This window comes from Apteryx rowi, unplaced genomic scaffold (assembly GCF_003343035.1).
Source record: "Apteryx rowi isolate R43461 unplaced genomic scaffold, aptRow1 scaffold_172, whole genome shotgun sequence".
Classification (NCBI taxonomy): domain Eukaryota; kingdom Metazoa; phylum Chordata; class Aves; order Apterygiformes; family Apterygidae; genus Apteryx; species Apteryx rowi.
Window position 1 is genome coordinate 269,790 of NW_020447997.1, and position 19,544 is coordinate 289,333.

The following is a 19,544-nucleotide window of genomic DNA, read 5'->3' on the forward strand; positions in this document are numbered from 1 at the left end:
AGACAGGGACTTTGCCCTCAGTCGGGAATGAGTAAGGAGTTTAGGATTTTGCTCTTAGTGGTGAAGTGAAGCATAAAACTCTTGGCCTCTGTGACCAACATTCGTAGTTTTGTTTGTTTCTTGTCAAGATAATTTTTTAAAGGAAAATGCATACATGTTCAGGTTTTTTTCACCCATTTCAAAGTGCAACTAAAATGTTTGTCCTTGAATTGGAATACTTAATGCCCTAGATGTTCCAGGAGCACAAACTCAGTGGTAGGGTACTCTGAGAACTGGTACTTAGGAGAAACAAAGCCAGCAATAAAACCTGTCAACAGTTTCCTTGCAGGGAGAAAATAGTTTAATTTTTTGTTTGTGGAGGGCACAAAAAGTCAGATGATTTTCAGCAGAATAAATGAGACCTATCTCATTTAAAGCAAAACTAATTCTAAGTGAAATTAAATGCTGTTAATTTCCTCCGTGCCACATTGTGAGCAGTCTGTCTTCCAAACAATGCAATCAAAATACCATAATCAAACAGCAGTCCCTGTGTTCAGAGTAGGCCTATTGCATATGACAGGGTAGGGAGCTCTATAAATAGAGGAAAAAACTAGGCTCTCAGCACTCCTGCCATTAAAATAAAACAGTCTGAACAATATGAGTTTCTTTATTAACTCTCTTACTCTCTGTTGTAGCCAAGCAGGAAGGGTACTTAAAAAATAACATAAAAATCAGTCTGCTTTAAAGAAATAAGAGTAGTGAAGTGGGATCCAACCGATAGTCTTTTTTTAATTAAGTCAAAAGTCATGGTGAGCAGATTATCATAATACAGAATTCTGGTTAACTCCTGTTTGTTTAGCCCCAAAGGAGTGCATATATTCACATTAAATCCTTTTTTCATGCCTGACAAGTTGGGATCTGATAAAAGAAGGGGGAGGGGGAAAGCTAATACTTGTTTTGTTTTTCACCAGATGGTAGAATATGGCAGAAATGAGTTATAGCAATTAGTTAAAAAAAAAAAAAAAAAAANAGGTTATTTATGTGCAACTGTATTACATAAACTGTAAGTAAAACAGGAAGAGCTAAGCACCTAAAATGGGATTCACAATATCTAGATATTTGGGGGAGAGGCAGATGTCTATCAGAGACAAAAAGAACTGTTTAAGTGATGGATCTGATAAATACCTGTGTTTTTCCTAGATATGCATACTATATGTAAAACTATTTTCTGAACACAGGTGACCAGGAAGTCCCATTAGGAAAACATAAGCAATTAGATCTTGAAATTACAGATAAATGCAGAGGAATGGAATTCCAATTAGAGAGGTTCCATTCAATTCATGCAGAAGTAATTTGCATCTCTGCAGTTTCCTATGGAAACCCTAGTAAATCTGCAGTTAACAAGATTAGGTCTATACTAGCACACATTAAATTACAGTATGGAGTAATTCAGTCTAACCCATTACGTAGAAAGCAGCCAGATTCGCCAGATCTTGCACTCATTTCCAAGGTTTGTATGTATAAAAGCTTTCATAGTTTTAGACAGGCAGCATTTGGAAAGAATGTTATATAAATATTTCTTGATTTTTTTTCAGCTGTTCTGCAAATGTATTCTCTGCTTTTATTTAGCATTCAGAAAGAATCAAACTGATAATGACATATTTAATAATCTGTAATTAACAGAATGTTATGATGTGTGCCAACAAATTTCTGAATGTGTTCTGTTGTTGGTAAAAATTAACTGTATTATTTAAGAAGATGCTCTGAGAAGCAGAAACATTTATGAACCTAAGAAAGACATGCAGTTAAGAACTGGTAGAAAAGTGTGACTTAATCTGTTAACAGCCATTTCCACTACTGAAGTAAATTTGCTATTTTAAAAAATTCCAGAAGATTTTGACAACTGAGCAACCAACTGATATATTTTAAGACTAGCTCACACATGCCATGAACTATAAATGGAACCCAAGTAGCTAAGGGATGAATGGTCTCTCCCCCCTCTTTAATTCTTAAAGTAGATACGACCATTAATGCCAGTTATCACCTCATTTTTCTCCCAGATTTAATTTTCAATCAGGGTGTTTTTTCTTTTTTTTCCTTGAAATTTTTTTGTTTTTGTCTTTTTTTTACATCTTCATCAACTTGTGTGGAGCAGATGAGATTTGAAGAAAAAAAGAAAATTCCCCAATACTGTAGATACTTCATTTTCATATCTGCATATCCATATATGACATTTTTTCAGATGCTGATCAGCATTGCCTTATTGCCTCACTTCAGTGCTCAGATTTCCTTACATCCTTTCCATGTGGTTGATTGCAAAGTAGGGTAACATTAGGGTTTCGTTAGCCCTTAAATTCATCATTTAACAGCATCTGGGTGGCTGAGATTTCTGCAGCTGAACATGTTCATACTTTTTTTTTTAACTGTTACTTATAAAAACTAGTATGAAGAATTGCAGATGCCTTTTACCTGAGTTCTTCTATACTTCCCTTCCCATAATAACTCTGCACTATCAGATCGTGGTTATCTGGCAACAGATTGGCGTGTGTAACAGAGATGGCTGTTTTCAGCATTACTCCCTTGTTAGAAGGCAGTATTAGCCGAGGCAGTAATGCTCAGGACTTCTTCTCTTGAACGCTGGAAAGCCTTGCATAAATGAATTAATCTCTTCATGCCTGAGTTTCCTTACTGGGAAACTTGCCTCCTTTACACAGTCATTTTGATGGCTACGTATTATTGTCTCAGGTGAGTGTTGCAGCCAGCGTAAGTCTTGCAGCTTGTCAGCTCCATTAAACCAAACCATTTGCGTGAGGACTCTCTGATTTGTCCTGGGAACTTACTGGCACATAGAGGGCACATGATAAAATAAATGAAAAGTGCACATTTTGGTCCTGGCCAAGCACTCAGATTATTATATACTCCTGTAATTGAACAGAAAAATAACAATGGCACTTAGAAACATTGCTAGCATATAATTCTTAGTCCTCACAAGATCACCAGGTGTTGAGCCCCTGGATGGTCAGCCCGCATACCTCTTTGATTGCACTCCTCCCTGTGACACTGTGTTAATGAGCACAAGCATGTATCTCCCCAAGGCTGGATGCTCTGTCACGTGCCTCCAGCTGTGCACACACAAACCGGTTCATGCAATTTGTGAGCACAGAACCCTCTACAACTTCCAGTACTTGCATGCACCTTTCAATAACGTATGTTTTGTTCACAGTCAGGTATTAGTATTTGATCCTTCTAATTTTGGCCAAGCTATAGCCAATTCCAGGTGAATTTAGCAGATGTGTTGTATTTTTTGGTCATCATAACAACCTCTGATAGAAAGTAACTACATTGGTCTTTGTAGTCCCAGTAACAACATGCTTCTCTAGCTTGTGCATGGTCTAGCAAGGAATTTTGAGTCTTCTGCCTGCCCAGTATTTTGTGTTTTCTCTTAAGTGTACCATGTTCAGTGTGAATGCTCATGTGTTCAGTATTTATTAAATGTTAATGTTCTAGTGGAGGACTTAAATTTGTGTTCTGTATGCCTCCCACCAAAGGAGGTACAATTCCCTAAAGAAGTGCATTTCCTAGAAGAATTTTTGCCTTTGTTGGTCAACTGTAGTTTTGTTTACTAAGAATGATATTTCTGCTTTTTGTATGAAGCAGAATGATCACTTTAAGCATTTGAATTTAGAGTCAGAGTTTATCTGCCAGTGAAACTATTATAACATGATGGGAGAACCTCTCTCAATGCAAAGTAGTTAAAAACTAGACAGTAAGTAGTCACAGTATTAAAATATGAGCTTCTCAGATTTGAGAAGTACTACACATCACCACCGTGTGGGCCCTATCATTCTTCATCAATGTCTATTTGTATTTTACAAAGGCAAGGAGCAACTGTAAAGTTTGGAGGTGAGTGCAGTCAAACTTATTCAAGTGTCAGAGGTGATTATTTTTAAGGTTTTGGCTTAGCCTGAAGTCAGACTGCTTTATTATATTCAGTACCCTGGCTATATAAATCGTGTTGCTAATATTCATGTATTTTATAACCAAGAGTACCAGAATAACATTACTGAGTCTCTAATAAAGGATGTGTGGCAATTCCCTCTTCTGTGTGAGATTTGGGTCAAAAACTGATAAAAACCTCAGATTTTCTATGCTTTTAAACCATACATAGCCTCTAAGGAGAAAGAGAATGGTCTGAGACTAGAACACAGTAGATCTTGGGGGGGGGTTCAGGGTTGGTTTGTTTTTTCTTAACTTTGCCTTAGCATTCCTTCACGAGCTCGTATAAGTCAGTCGTCCAGTGCGCTGTGCCACAGCTTCCCCCCCTTCTCCAAAGTATGGTTAGAAGAGCTGACCTACTTCGCCATAGTACTCTGAAGCATCATATGAAAAATAAGCACTAATAACCTCACTCAGGCAGTTGAAAGATATGAAAATATAAATAGAGAAAGACCTGATTATCTACTCCAAATGCAAATTTTCCTTTGAAAGTGTCAGAAAATTTGTATATGACATGGGCCTAGAATTTGAGGATTATTATTGAAAACCAGTCACTAATATTGCAATGTTGGTAGCTGAAAGACCTGGTACATCATTTATTCATATTCAGCAGTTGATCTTGATGATCATCAATTGTATCCCACAGTGGACCATAACTATTTTTCCTAAATGCTGAAGCTCAAGGAGACAGAAGTCTTTTTTTTTTTTTTTTTGAAAAAGAATGCATTGCAAATAAACAAGGTACCAATCAATATCAACAAAAAACCTTTTTGATTAAATATCTGTGCATGGATCCCTATCCCTCTGCTTGATCAGACATAAATGTAAAACTATTTCTCTCCCCTGCATTCCCTTTTTTCCTATGTTTAGAGAACCTGTATCAGAGATACAAGATGTTGTTCTGCCTGTTCCTCAGAACATATTGCACTATGCTTGAATTATGTATGTCTTAATGGCTTTTAGAAATAAAAAGACTGAAATTCAACAGATTCCCTTCCCTCATACCATATCAGTAGAAGCAGCATGGATAGTCTTCAAACCATCTTTCTCAGTGCTGGCTGTTCTACTTTTACATTGCATTAATGGAAATATGGAAACATCTAAGTAAAACACAAAGAAATTACTGACAATGGTGAAATGTACAAAAAAACCTGAAAGATGAAAACATATGCATTAGTATTAATGCAAGCACAAACTTCTCAGGCATTGTTCTCTTGGTATGCCTTTTGTATACCATTGCCTGATAATGATAATTCTAATATTGTGATGGCTAACACAGTTTGTACCATCCCATGGAAAGCCATTGCTTAAAGTTTTGATTTTTAACAATGTAATTCTTCACTATTACAGTCAAATACTTTTCTTTGCTATGGTAATTGAATTTTTAGGCTTGCTAAGAAATACTGTGTTGTAACAGGTGTTTCCACATTTGGTTTTTCTTAGTGCAGTGTAACATTGCATATCATTCCTAATTTGTTAATTGTACCTGAAAACCAAAAACATAATAGAAAAGTAAAAAATAACATTATTTACAATCTCTTTGCAGTTGGATCCTGAAGCTAGTGTTGTCCTAAAAGAACTTCAGGTGAAACTAAGTAATGTACTGGATGAACTCAGCATGACATACGCTACAAGGTGACAAACCTATTTTACTGCAAACCTTAGAGAACTATTCCTGTTCACATCTCATTGGTTAAGTCTGCATGACTGTTTGGATGTCTCTTCAGAGAAACAGCTTGGTCGCTCCTGCCCTGATGAAGTGGTGTGCATCCGTGTGTGTGTTTAGACTCTGGAACATGCAGCAGTAACCTCGCTGCAAAGAAAACTGAAGCTGATCTGTGGGCATGAATGTGCTATAGCAGTGTAGCTGCCAACTTTTGTTCTGCGTCCTGAAAGACAAAAATTGCCTTGTTTGTTCTTGCCTGATGCTTTGTTTAACTTCTCTCTCTGATTATGTATATGTTATTTCCTGAGACCGATAGCATTTCCAAGTGATCTGCTTCAACCAGGGATGTCTGCCTATGTTTAGCCTGCTTCAGATGATCACTGTGAATGGCCTTCTTGGGTCATTCGCTTCACCTGTGGCTCTGCAGGAGTCGTCTGCTGAGCCTTACTCTTGAAACTGTTCATTAATCAGACAGCACACTGAAGTCTTGAATGACTGTGGTGCTGTGCCAGCAGTGTGTCCGGACTATAAGAAGCTGCAAGTTATTTTTGCTTCTAAGTAGAAGGGAATGTAAGAATTCCCTTCTATTGCTGTAGTGGTGTTCATTAAGCGAAGTCTGTAGTTGCTTATTCAATCCATTGACGAACAGTCTGGGTGGACTGTCTTCACTTGCTCTGTGTGTGCTTAGTTTGTCAATTTGCCTTGCTTTCTTTTTGCTCCCAGGCTCTGGTTCTCTGATCATTGACAGTGCGTGAATGTTATTTCATTCCAGCTCATCTTTCTGAATGAGCCGACTAGATTTCTGCAAGACAAAACCCAGAAGAGTAGAGGTTAATCTAGGATATGCTCCAGATAGCTAGAATAGACACAAGTTACACCCAGAATTCAACATGCTTGACACCATGTCATAAAAACACCAGCCATCTTGTTATTTCTGAGTGCTCTGAAATAAAAATATAAAATATTAATAATTACTATGTTTCAGGGTCACAGGGGAAGATGTAGGGCCCAGAGGAGACCTGTGTCAAGTGGTTCATATAGAGGCTTAAGTATTACAGAGGAATATAGATACCTGGAATAAGAGTATTCAGAGTTTATATAAGTAATTAATATATATGTGTGTGTATTATATGTGTGTATATATTATAGTATGTATGTACACACACATTCTCTCTCTCACATACACATATATATATAAGCAAATAAATACTAGGATGCACAAAATTCCCTCATACAGTCCACAGTAAAACAGATAGATGCAGTTTATATATGTGTCAGGGCCCCAACTGCACCACAAGCTCCGTATAAGCAGAGGCCTTGTTCTTCAGTCCTTGCCTGAGCTACATCATAGGTGTATCTGCCTCCAGCTGTGTCCCCTGGATGCACCTTGGACTCGCACTGTAGCCTTGTCTCTAGTCCTGTCTCTGGCGCTGCCTCCTGCTACGTCCTGCTTCTGGATGGGTCATGGACCTGATTCATCACCTCCTCTTGTCTGGGACTGTCAGTGGACCCTCTTATGAGCTCCCTGCTCTGCTCACCATGTCCAGACCCTGTGGGACTGGACCCTGGTTGTGAGGGTACTGCCTGTGCTGTGATCACCCTCAGTGCCCCACTTGTCCTCCCTTGTGGAGCAGCCTGGCTCCTGCTGCTCCCTGACAGTATGTGGTTTTAAGTGGGGCTACGGTGAAAATTTAGTAATCTACTGCAGGTTTATTACAACATTTTGAAATGCTGGCAGACTTAAGAAAAGGGCTCACAAAAATACAGACCATCACTTCATATTCCCTTTTACACTAGAGACTGAGCCCTAGAATAGTGTTAAGTTTACAATTAGTTTCAAAGTCAGGATTTAGGAATTTAAAGCTTTAGAACCTTAATTTATTATTGAAGGTGCAGGGATTTCAGAGCTAAGGAGAAAGCTAGTCTTGGTATGCTGTCCTACCATATATTCTTTTTTTCTTACTTGGATTGGTCCCACAACGGTAATTAAGATTGATGTGAGCATTTCAAGAGGGTTTTGAAAAAATATGCTTTTAGGAGCCCAGTTTATTGCTATATCCTTCAGGTCTTAGCAGAATGGTAACTTTTAGTATGTGGTAATGGTTTGTCTTCAGTGTACCTGACAGGACTGGTCATGCTGTAATTCACATTGGCTAGGATTAGGGTATCTACATTTTCTGCAGATGAGTTTGGTTCTGGAGATTGTAAGGTCAACACTGTTTGAAAGGTGGTTAATGATGAGCCAATGCATTATTTTTGCTTTTATTGGAGGGATTGGTCTCAAGGATTCGCATGAGGTTAGATTTAGGTTTAACTATTAAAGCTTAAGAGCCTTATGCTCATTTTATCCAAGGCTCTGGATCCAGTGTGTAGACAGCTACATGTCCACTGAAAAGTTTCTGATTGTCCAGTGTGTTCACATGGAGCTTTTGTGTTCAGTTTTTATAATGAGCCACAATAGCTGGAATTCCTTATTGCCTAATTACAATTAGTTTGTTCATCTTTTAGTGAATTCTCTTTCACTTTCGTCAAGTTAATCTTTGCCATTTATCTGTGCACATTAATAGGCCTGGTTATCAAATTTCTGGTCTCTGTTTTCTACTTCTGTACATAAACCAGTTCTGTAGCCTTATTCTGCCTCTGAACTGTGGTCTCTGAATATCTGCTGTTCTGTGTTGTTTAAATGTATTGATTGAAGACTGTATTGCATCAGAGGTAACGCAAGATTGTCAGACACGTTGCTGTACTAGATCAGCTGGGAAACTGAACAGCCTTCAGAAAAATAAGGCATAAGCTGAACAGATTCAATTTGAGAAGCAAGAACTTGTTCACATTCACCTTGAAGTGGAGAAGATTCCTTCCAAGAGGAAGAGTCTGTAACAACAGTAGAATGCAGCCTTTGGTGAAAGAATATTTTAAACAGTCCAAGTATTTTAGTTCTGTCAACTAGTTGCAAAGAAGCAAGCAAAGATTCTGACGGCACAGGCTGTGTGGAACACAGGAAAAAATCAAATTGAGACAAACAGGGCAAAATCAGTGGAAGTTTTCATCTGTCCTCAAGAAAAATATCAAAGCTAAGCATTAAGTGAACTGAGAAAATGGATAGTCACTGTTCCTATTGTCCTTTCACATCAAAAATAAAATCTTGAGTAGCTCTGGCTAGCATGTAGTCAATCATACCCCAGATTGCAAATTTTACTTCACCTATTGGTTTCAGAAAATAATTACTGGCACCAACACAGTGGCATGAAAAACATAATAGAACTGAAACAAGAAGAGATAGAGCAAATCAATACAGTAAATGAATTAATTATATGAGTTCAAATCCTTCGGAGGGGTTATTTTTAGTTTAAAGCACGTGCACTATCTTGTATTGGCGAGCTTCCCATCATCACAGACATGATTTAGATCTTGTTGAAGAAACTGATTCAAAATGATAAATGGTCATTTTCTATCGCCAAATTCTTCCATTCTCTTCTTTTTTTTCAAACTATAGTTTCCAATTTATTATTGAAGATTGTGTGAGACAAATGAGCTCTGAGCTGAATCAAATGAGAGGCAATGGGAATGCAGCAGCCAATAAGAACAGTGCAGCCATCGATGCCGAGATTGTGCTGAGGCCTCTCATGGACTTCCTGGATAAAACGTAAGTGTGGCAGGCTGATGCGTGTGCTGGATTAGGAATTGGCATAATTGGTCTTACCCTGAAGCATGGTTAACACCTAGAAATAGTTTGTAGTATTTTTAATATTTGTGGCATTGTGATATATGCCGAATACTCTTCTTGAGACATTTATTTACGCTAAGCAACTTTTATGTAAGCAATATATTCACCTTTTTTTTTTTTTTTTTTAACATACTTTGAGGCATTTTAAAGGAGCTAGTGTATGTTCTCTTCTCCAGGAGCTGTGGTCCAAAGAAAGTTGTGCTGAACAAAAGAGAGCAATTCACTGTACTGAAATTGTTTGGCATTTGTTCTAGGTGTCCCTTCCTCTTTATATGCACTTCTGTCTCCCCAAAAGCCTGGGCACCATTTAAAGATTATCTCATTGATTTACAGAGCAGCTTGATTTTTTTCTTCAGTCAAGTGAAGAGCCAAATTTTAAAATAGGCAGTCCTGCAAACTCACTTTGGGCTTTGAAAGTGAGCGTGTCTTGTCTCCTTGTCATCCAGCAGTGCCAGGATCAGCTGTTCTGAAAGTCATGGGCTTGTGCTGTGTCAAAGCACCTCACTGTCCTTGTTCATGTCATTACTGGCACTTGCGAAACACCAGCCACCTTCTACTGGAAATAGCTATGAGAGCAAGCAGTGTGATACTGATCCTGTGCTTCAGGTCTCCAGTCACACCTGAGTTTACCCTTTAACTCTGTGGATCAGGCAGAGTTCTCCAAGCCAGCCGTTTTCAAAGCAAGGGCGGCAGAGACGCGCTGCAGGTATGTGCTTGCAGCAGAGTGGCATGACCAGGAGGAAGCGGCAGGCAGGACCAGGGTTAAGGATGGAGTTGCGTGGCGAGGATACCACGGGGCTGCACGCAGCAGGCTCAGGGAAGCCTGTTGTGTTTGCTGGAGAGCCCGTGTCCGAGGGATGCCCGTCGAGGCTGTCTCATAAGCCCCTGTTGAGAGAGGTTAAGAGGCAGCAGAGGAGGTTCAGAATTCCTGGCATCCTGTGGCATGTTTCCTCCTGTGCTCTGCCCTCTTCCCTGTGCCTCGAAAAACGTTTTCAGCGCGGCCCAGCCCAGCTCCCGCAGGTTCTTTGCCCAGGTAAGCGGAGCAGACCCTGGGGAGTGCCAGGGAGTGTTTCTGCGTCTTCTGCATTGTAAAGTTACACAGCTCCTGTTACTCTATACTTCACTGTTAGAATATCTAACGTTACAGGTCATGGCAGCGTGAGCATCATTAAAATGTAGCATTTACCAATAGGTTGGGTCAGATATCTCATGAGAACTGTTCTTGCCATGAAAATAGTGGGAACATCACAAGATAGCTTCTCTGAGTGTCAGGTCAAAAGCTAACTGCGGACACCAAGAAAGCTGCTTCGGAGTCGTGGAACTCAATGAACTGCTGTGCATCTGTGATGGTCAGTAAGGCCCTGTTTTGAAGGCAGTAACTGGGGTGCGAATTATTTCTCTAGGTTTCCAGTGTTAGGACTAGATGACCCTAGTCAAAGGCTGATTTAAAGAATCGATTTATAATTAACTTTTCTTTTTCCAAGGCATTACTTCACACTGTAACTGGTTCTAAAAGTGGGACTGGTGGGCTTGCTGTATTAGAAACACAACTAGAATCACAGTTCCCAACTGTGTATATGTATAGTCAAAGTCTAAAAGGGGGCCATAGGAGAGCAGAAAAGGTGGGGAAGGGAAATGAAAAGGATTTTAGTTTGTCTTTTGGGGTTTGATTTTTAATAGGTTTTGGTTTTTTATAGGCTTTGGAAATTACGTGGATTTCAATAGCAGTTGGCAATGGGGCAAGTGCTTATTTAATTTACTCAAGATGGGAGTTAGTATTTTTGCAATACTGGCAACTGCTGTGCCCAGATTCCTAAACCTGGCAAAGTTTTTTTTAGCTGCTGTATCTCTATGTTAGCCTTTTTATTTTTAGCAATCTACCTAGTCCTATGTGTTAAGCTGCTGAAGGGTTATGTGCTGCTTTCAAGCAACGTAATTTTATATTTTAACTATGTTTGAGTTAAGACATTTACTCTTAGAACAAGTCTTTAGGAAAAGAAAAGCCAAAAATATCTATACACTTACATATAGCTATCCTAAGTTTATAATTTAAAAACCTGTGAGAGCTGACTTTCTGCCTGTCAGATCTGGTCCCAACTTGCCATTTCAAAGCCACCTTCATAGCTTCTTTGAGATTTAAATGAATAATGATATAATGGAAACAAAAAAAGATGTTTTTAAAATACTGGCCAAATAGAAATTGTTCCACTCCACTGGAATGTTAAACAAAATTTTAGCATGTCCTAAACCCTATGCACAATAAAATAAAATAAAGACATGATACTAAAAAAAAAACCTTTGCTAGGCATTATCAACTTTCTTTCAAAAAAGGTAGAGGATTATAATCATATAATATTAATTTTTTTAATTATTTCATAATTATGCTTTTATTTATGTGAATTCTAAGAGATGGTAGTAACAGATGCCAGAAAAGTTAATTGGCATATTTATCTGTATTGATATGATATGTATATTTTCTTTACAAAAATCTTTTTTTACATGAGCAGCTCAGACATAATTCTGGAAAAAATCCCCATATATGCATTTGCGTAATAACATTTTGAAATTATGTTTTCCCATGCCTGAAAACTAGCACTTTATTCATGATGCTCCTTATTCATGAAAATACATACATGATGGTTTATGAAAATACTCTTACTTAGATTAAAAAAAAAATCTGTGGATACAGATCCTCCAAATATTTAATTTGACCGTGTAATAGGTAGTATGGTTGTACAGAAAGTACCTATATATATAAAAATATATATAAATAAATGCTTCAGGATGGTAGCTCTGAATTTGCATTAGCTATCAACAGCTAGTTGTATATCACAGTAGACATATATGACAACAAGGGAGACCTTTGGCCTTTTTTTTTGTTTTTATGGCATAAACAAATCTTATATTGAAACTTTAATTTAGGAGTTTGGGGGGTGTTAAATTGTGTCACCCATCAAACCATATAACTCATTGTAATTTTGCATTTTCAATAAATCTATATCACTAATATACTAAGCAGTAACATAGATACTAGAGATTTACATGATTTTCTAATCTGCAAGTCCTTTTTTACCAAAAATCTTTACTAATAATATTGCAAAATATCATTAAATATTATAACTAAGCTATTAAAATACTGTTATTGATAGAGAAAGACTAAGCCACAATGGCCGTAAATCTGAGGATATAGTGATTCAGCATCTTGGAAGTCTTAATGCTAGTTTTGAAACCTGGTCTATATTTTGTTTTATTACAGTTTAAGCCTCTCTGCAAAAATCTGTGAGAAGACAGTTCTGAAACGGGTTTTGAAAGAGTTATGGAAGTTAGTCTTGAACAAAATAGAAAAACAAATTGTGCTTCCACCACTGACAGACCAAACTGTAAGTATCCCAGCTGTAGTTCAAACATATTATGAAACTTTGTAATAACCACCTTGCTTAATCAGGTGTCCAGCAGTTGTTCTGCTACTGTCCTTTTCCGTACCTTGGCTAGAAGGAAGAATTTGGTGACTGCATGCAGTGTGTTGCTGTCTTCTCTTTCCAAATAGTGTAGCTGGGTTGCTCTTCAGTAGCTAGTGAGGAAGACACTGCTCTTTGATATGGTGCCTGCTCCAGGTCAGGGCAATTCTGATGGATGGTTTTTATGAACGCAGGATAAAAGAAGCAGAATCACTGACTTTGTAGTGTGCTTTTGTATAAGGTTTTTAAGTTACGTTTCTCTTGGCTTCATCAGTCAAAGTAAAACCAAGAGAGTGTTCCTGGCCCTTCACAGCTGCACCAGGAATTCAGTCACTTTGATCTTTGCATCTCCTGAAAAGCCGGGAACGCTCATTGGCAGAGGTGGGTCATGACCACCTTCTCCATTTGCACACAGCAGAAGCCAAGCCCTGTGCGGGGGTTTATTTCTTCAGCTGACAGAGCTCACAGTTTGACATCCACTTCCTCCATCAGGAAGCAGAAGCCAAAATTTAGGTCTAAGGTTTTGGGAGGGTTTTAATACATATAGATGTGACTGAAGGTCCTGTTTCGGTGGGACTGCATTTACAACATGACAGGAAGAGGGAAAGGGACTACATGTTAGCAAGGAAAATAGTGCTGCTGCACGCAAGAGAAATGTGGATGGTGGCCTACCATGAACCCCAAGTGGTGACAGCTGAGAGGACTGGTAAAACCTGGTTTTCTCTGAGGGTGGAAGAAAAAACACCTGGCCTGGAGTGCCCTTTTTTTTCCCCTCTGTTTTTACTTTTCTATTTTTTTGTGGGACTGGAATGGCATGAATGCTGATTCTTCTCATTTCCAATCCTGTCCAGAATAAAACCACTATCTTTATTACAAGCTAATCATTACATTGCTGCTGTGTGCCTTTGGGCAGCTTTTCTGTACAAGTACTGTGTTATCAGTTAAGCTGCTAAAAATATACTGGTCAGTATCTGTAAGCAAAGATATATTATAATGTTACATTATAATATATTAAAGAAATATGAAAAAAATTGGTGGAGAGGCAAGGGGAAATGTAATTGCACATGTATAAATGGTATTAAGGTAGTAATGAAATAATATGGGTTTAAAAATTCTAGTGTAGAACTCATCCCGACACCATTCCGAGGACTCCATTCACTGAATTTGCTCATATGTACTATATTGCTGCTGTTTTTCATGCATTCTGAGAAAGAGGCTCTCTTTCAAGGTGTGACTATGTCAAATTTATATTTCTGAGACTTAATTTGATTTTCTGACATTTTGGTGCAAGAGCATGACAAATTTTATCTGCAGATATATAGGTGGTGCTTAAATTGGGTAACTGCACTTCCCATTAAGAGTTATGAGGATTTATTAGCTTTATAAATATACTTTAACAGGTTCACTTCTTATACTCTGAATCATAGAACAGTGTGGTTCTGACTTGGATTTTTCTGTTGTGGTTTTTTTTTTGTTTGTTTGTTTGTTTGCCAAGAATACAAAATTATCCATCAAAGACATAGAAAGCCCACTTGGTTAATAGCACAGTGTTTCAATTAGTATTATAAAACAACATTTTGGAAACATTTCCACCCAAAAGTTTAAACTCAAACCTTTATTTTAAAAAATAATAATAAAATAAATAATAAAAAGCTTTAGTCTTTCACTATAGTGCAAATAATATTTGAATGTCAACTAAATACAGATTTCAGTTTATCTTCCTGAATCAACAAGCAGATTTCTGTTGTCCATATTGATGCTAAGAACCACCCCAAGCGATCAGCTGCGATGCTGAAGTTATAGCCTGTTTTACAAATGTTTATTCCAATCAATTGTTTAATAAGTTGATATTTTTTAAGCTATGGGTGAATATCTGGAATGCAAAACTTCCCCATTTCAGGCAGAAGACAGGGTGGTGAAGAAGCAGAGACAAGAAGCCCTTCTCCCTTCCCACCCAGAATGAAGAGTCTTCTGGATGGAAGTTGGATTAGTTAGCGGCCAGGGGTGAGAGGGCTTCTGTTTATTAGCCAGCTACTGCTTAAAGGCAGAGACTGTGCTTCCCATTCAAGAATCCTTAAGATCATTTTAAATACTAACAGCTTGGATTTACACCAAAACTGAAATACTCTTGCTTCTTCACACATACTTAATAAACATTATGCTCTGACTAGAAATTGTCTGCAACATTTTTTCCAAGCTTTACTTACTACTTGTGTAGTAGAAGATGTGAAATCTTAAATATATAGTTTATAATGTTTAAGGAACGTGATGAATAGGTTAAAAAGGTGAAAGGATTAGGCTTTCAGCGTGTCTGCAATATCACATGTGTATGATACACCTCACCAGCTGTTAGGCAGTACTTGTGGTAGCCTCTATGTAAAGTAAGTGTCACATTTGGCAGGCATCATGAAAGGTTTATAGCTCTAGATAGAATAGTTGCATTTGTCTCACTACTTCTATCTACTATTGAACACAATTAAACCAAATCAATGAATAGTAGGATACTGTGAGAGAGACATTTTCCTTTTGTAGCCTTGAATGCCACCCGCTCTGTCTCTGAGGGTGAAAAGCACAGACACTCATAAGCAGGTTTTATTTTTTAATTTTCGTATTTATGTTGCCCTTCTCATTACTAATAAATAATGAAAACTTAAGCTGTAGTTGTACATTTGAAAAATAAAACATCTTTTGCAGCAGAACCATGTAGAATCAAAACGAGTTCTGGGCACTAAAGCCTTTTGGAAAAGAAAGAATGATGAGAAATTGTTCATATTGTGCTATATAAGTTGAACTGGTTTTATTTTTCTTTGTCAGCATCTTAAGTGAGATCCAGACATCCAGAACTATGTCTTGTTGAACTGCCAAAGCCCACTAGTAATTACATTTCCTGGAAAGTGTTAACTTGGAATTGTCGTAGGATTCCCGGCAGATGTGTAACACAAAGATATAGGCATTGGCCTTCAGCATCTTGCCAGGCTGTGGTTATTGTAAAATACTGGTTGAACTTCACAGCACTTCAGTATCTTTGAAAAAATGATGGTTTTTGCTTAAGATTAGGTTGTTATGCTACATGCTAAACAACTGAGGATTTCACTGTAGGGGCTTCTGCAGGTTCTTCAGGGCTGCTCACGTCCCATTATGATTATTTATGTTAGCTTAGCATCTAAGAGCCATGGTTTTGGACAAGTATCTCATTGAGGCAGGTATTAACATTGTATAAAAACAGTCCCTGCCTTAGCTTAAAAACATTAAATAAAAAATGAGACAGCAGACAGGAGCACAAGAAACAGTTATCATCACAATAGGCAATATTCGTATCAAAATATAGGACACGAGAGAATCATGCTGCAGGCCTTCAACTACTTTGCCATAGCAACTAAGTTAAAGTATGCTTCACATGTAATAGAAACTTTCATTTAGGTTTGCAAACAGTGACTTCAGCTAATGTCCTAGGAGAAAATAAGATGTTGACATAAAAAGCAAACACTGTGTAGTAAGTCTGTTTTCTGAATTTTCAATGTGATTACAGGGGCCACAGATGATATTCAGTGCAGCCAAAGATCTTGGACAACTGTCAAAACTCAAGGTAATGTAGCCAAATGAATCTGTGAATGGCCTGCTCCAATGAAAAAAATGGATTAAATATTAGTGACTGTGAGGCCAAACCTCATGCCTCATTCTTATGCTTATTTACTGTAATAAGACTGAAGTAGCTGTTCATAGGTGCATAATGGTTTTACAGTATGGTCCAAAACAAATCAAGACTAAAAGACAGTATTTGCTTGCATAAATAAGTGATCACTAGCTGGGGCCAAGAAGATATCGTTCCCATATTGCACAACTAGGCCTTGTGAACATTAAACATCACCAAAAAAAAAATTATGCTATGTTTTTGTTCCTTTCTGGTACCAATTCCGAAAAAACTCTTAAGATGGGAGTACTTGTAAATTTGTTCTGCATATTAGTTATAATATGTATTGAAACACAGTGTGTACCTCTACAATAAACTCATCAGCACTACGTTTCTAAAGGCAGTAACATAGAGCTTAGAAGTCTGGTATTTATGTCAGTTGTCCACTGATCAATTTACCATTTGCATTTCAGAATTGGGCAAAAATGTGGCAATTTGTGTTTCTATGTATAATAGCTCAGTCTGCTAGAGGAGGTAAAGTGCTGCCTAAGTAAATAATGGGGTGCTTATTTTAGAAAAAGAGTTCACAGGATTACAGTTACTTTATGATTATATTTAACTCATGTTCTAATCAGAGTCCCTTTTTTTTAAGCATGAGATATTAACAAACATTAGTTTAACTGTCAGATTCATTAGTGAAATGAATTGTTTCAGTATCATCTATTATTACTCATTTGAACTTAAAATTTAACCTTTTTCCCCCCTCAACAGAACAGAGAAATAATATATCCTGGGAAAAGAAATAAAGAAACACAGATGCCAAGTATTAAATATTGTTTCTTTTCTTTTTCCCTACAATATATGTTTTTAAGAAACAAGAGGATTGCTCTGGGTTAGAATTTGTGGTAAAAGAGGTCTAAAGTTGAATTAATCCCTGTTAAACATAGGGAGTTTTGGAGGTGTATGTGGTTTTGGTTTTTTTAAACCAAGGACAGGCCATAATACTCTCTCTTTTATAATCAATCAACTGCATTCTTAACATGCTTTGCAGGACCATGTGATTCGAGAGGAAGCCAGAAGCCTGACCTTGAGGCAGTGTGCAATAATGGAAGTAGCATTAGCTACTATTAAGGTACAGCTTGTAGTGTTTTTCTGTTCGATGCTGGAGTGATGAAATACATAATTGACATAAACAGCAGATTCTGATATAGAATGGTCTGATAGAATCATAAAGATCCATGTAATATGGCAAGAACAGTATGGTCCTAAGCTCTTCATAGTGATTTGAAAACAAATGTCTAATAGTCTGCTTGAAACAAAAGCTAGAAAGGTTATTCGACCAATTGTAGACAAAACATGTACAGCATCCAATAAAGGGGTGGATGGCCAAGGCTTATCTGGTTCTTGTGATTCTTTGCAGTTTACGGTTAGTGCAGCTGAATCTGTCAGGCAAAATCCTTGCTATGTTGCAGCATAGCCTCTCTGTCTCCCACACAGGAAGGGCTGAGCCGGAAAAGTTATTGCTAGCTGCACATTCCTACAAACATGTATGACACGCAGTATTTCACAGCACTGGAAATCAAGGATTTTTCTACCATGCAGTAGAGTGCACTATTTTAAATTCATTGTCCAGTTGAATTTTTTTGACTTTTTACTGTTTGTATTCACCACCTAATTAACTGTCTCCTCTACATAATTGGATTTAATTCACAGATATCATTTAATTAGTCTGCATATTGGCCCTTTTTCCGTGAAACAAATCATATTTGTGTCAGCTGTTAAGAACACATCTGAATGAATTAATTTTTGGGCATTACCAATATCAACAAGATAACTGCTTCAGAAAAATCTTAGCATTACAATAAGCGCTTTAAAATAGATTTTACGATTGATTTTAAAATAGATTTTTAAGGCAACTGTAACATTTAGAGACAATTCATCCAACCCTGCGTGTTACTGATCTCAGTATTAGGAGAAGTACAAATTAATTTACTGGTAATTGATAAAGTAAATCTAGGAGCTGACCTCTCTGGAAGGATGGAAGGACCAGGCCACAGGCTAGATGAATTGTTCTGAAAACTAGATATATATTCAGACCACCACTCCTTTTATGCTTATTGGTTATGCCCCTAATAAAACGCAAAAGTAGGGAGATGAATAAAGTCCTTTTCTGATAGAAAACTGGAGACAAAAAGAGCCGCTTTCATACAGTCTTCACAGATTGGGCTTCTAAAGTCAAAAGAAACCACTAGGAATATTATTTAATATACCTATCAAGTCTTTTTCACACTGGGCTGGATCATTACTATTTGTAGCTAACTTCAAAGCAATCCATTTATAGAATCACAGGATCTGCTAGTGTCTCCGGATGTGGAGACAGCACATCAGTAGGGTAAGGAGGCAGCTACCCTAAGTATACAGCTGAAGATATATATAGTAAGAGGACATATTCATGATCAAGTCTTGTGTAACAAAAGTGACACAAAACAGTGTCTCAAAAGAACAAGGCAGAAGCATCAGAAGGAGCACCCAATCGCCATCTCTCCTGTTTGCAGGGGAGTTGGAATTTCTTTCAGAAACAAACATAAGATTTGGAGACAACTGACATTGTAGAAACAGAAATGGAACAAAGTACTGAAGGACTGTGTCCTGGCAGATTAAATCCTGTTGACTCCTCAGTTCAATATGAGATTTTTAATTGTTTTCCTTTTGAAGCATTTGTGCTACATAAATAAAAGTTGGGGAAAATGTAAATTCTAACCTTGTCTGAACTGCCGGTACTTAAACTTTTAACAGCTATCAAGAGTCATAGGTATTAATCATTTTGCTAAACAAATGTCTAGAATTGGAGGTGAAATGTTAGAAATAGGGAAATCCTGTATTAATTTGGTATTCTTATCTCTGTGAGCTAAATTCATAAACTGAGCAAAATAATGCTCTCTTTGAAGAATCTATTTTCAAAGGTTACAGGAATGACATGGCATTATAAACTGCTTACTGTACTTGATACATAAGCCTATGAAACCACAAATTATTTTTTTCCAAAATAGTAAACAAATAGCCTTGATCATGCAGAGATTGATTTTA

The 19,544-nt window shown here is 37.5% G+C and overlaps 1 protein-coding gene across 2 annotated transcripts in view; it reads left to right on the forward strand.

The window, feature by feature from the left end:
* UNC13C (unc-13 homolog C) overlaps positions 1 to 19,544 on the forward strand; it is a 214,103-nt gene that overhangs the window by 170,424 nt on the left and 24,135 nt on the right. For both annotated transcript variants that reach the window (XM_026060864.1, XM_026060863.1), the window contains 5 exons: positions 5,522 to 5,610; positions 9,138 to 9,287; positions 12,625 to 12,748; positions 16,356 to 16,412; positions 17,509 to 17,589. In XM_026060864.1, the coding sequence (XP_025916649.1) occupies positions 5,522 to 5,610; positions 9,138 to 9,287; positions 12,625 to 12,748; positions 16,356 to 16,412; positions 17,509 to 17,589 (501 nt within the window). The remainder of the gene's footprint in view (positions 1 to 5,521; positions 5,611 to 9,137; positions 9,288 to 12,624; positions 12,749 to 16,355; positions 16,413 to 17,508; positions 17,590 to 19,544) is intronic.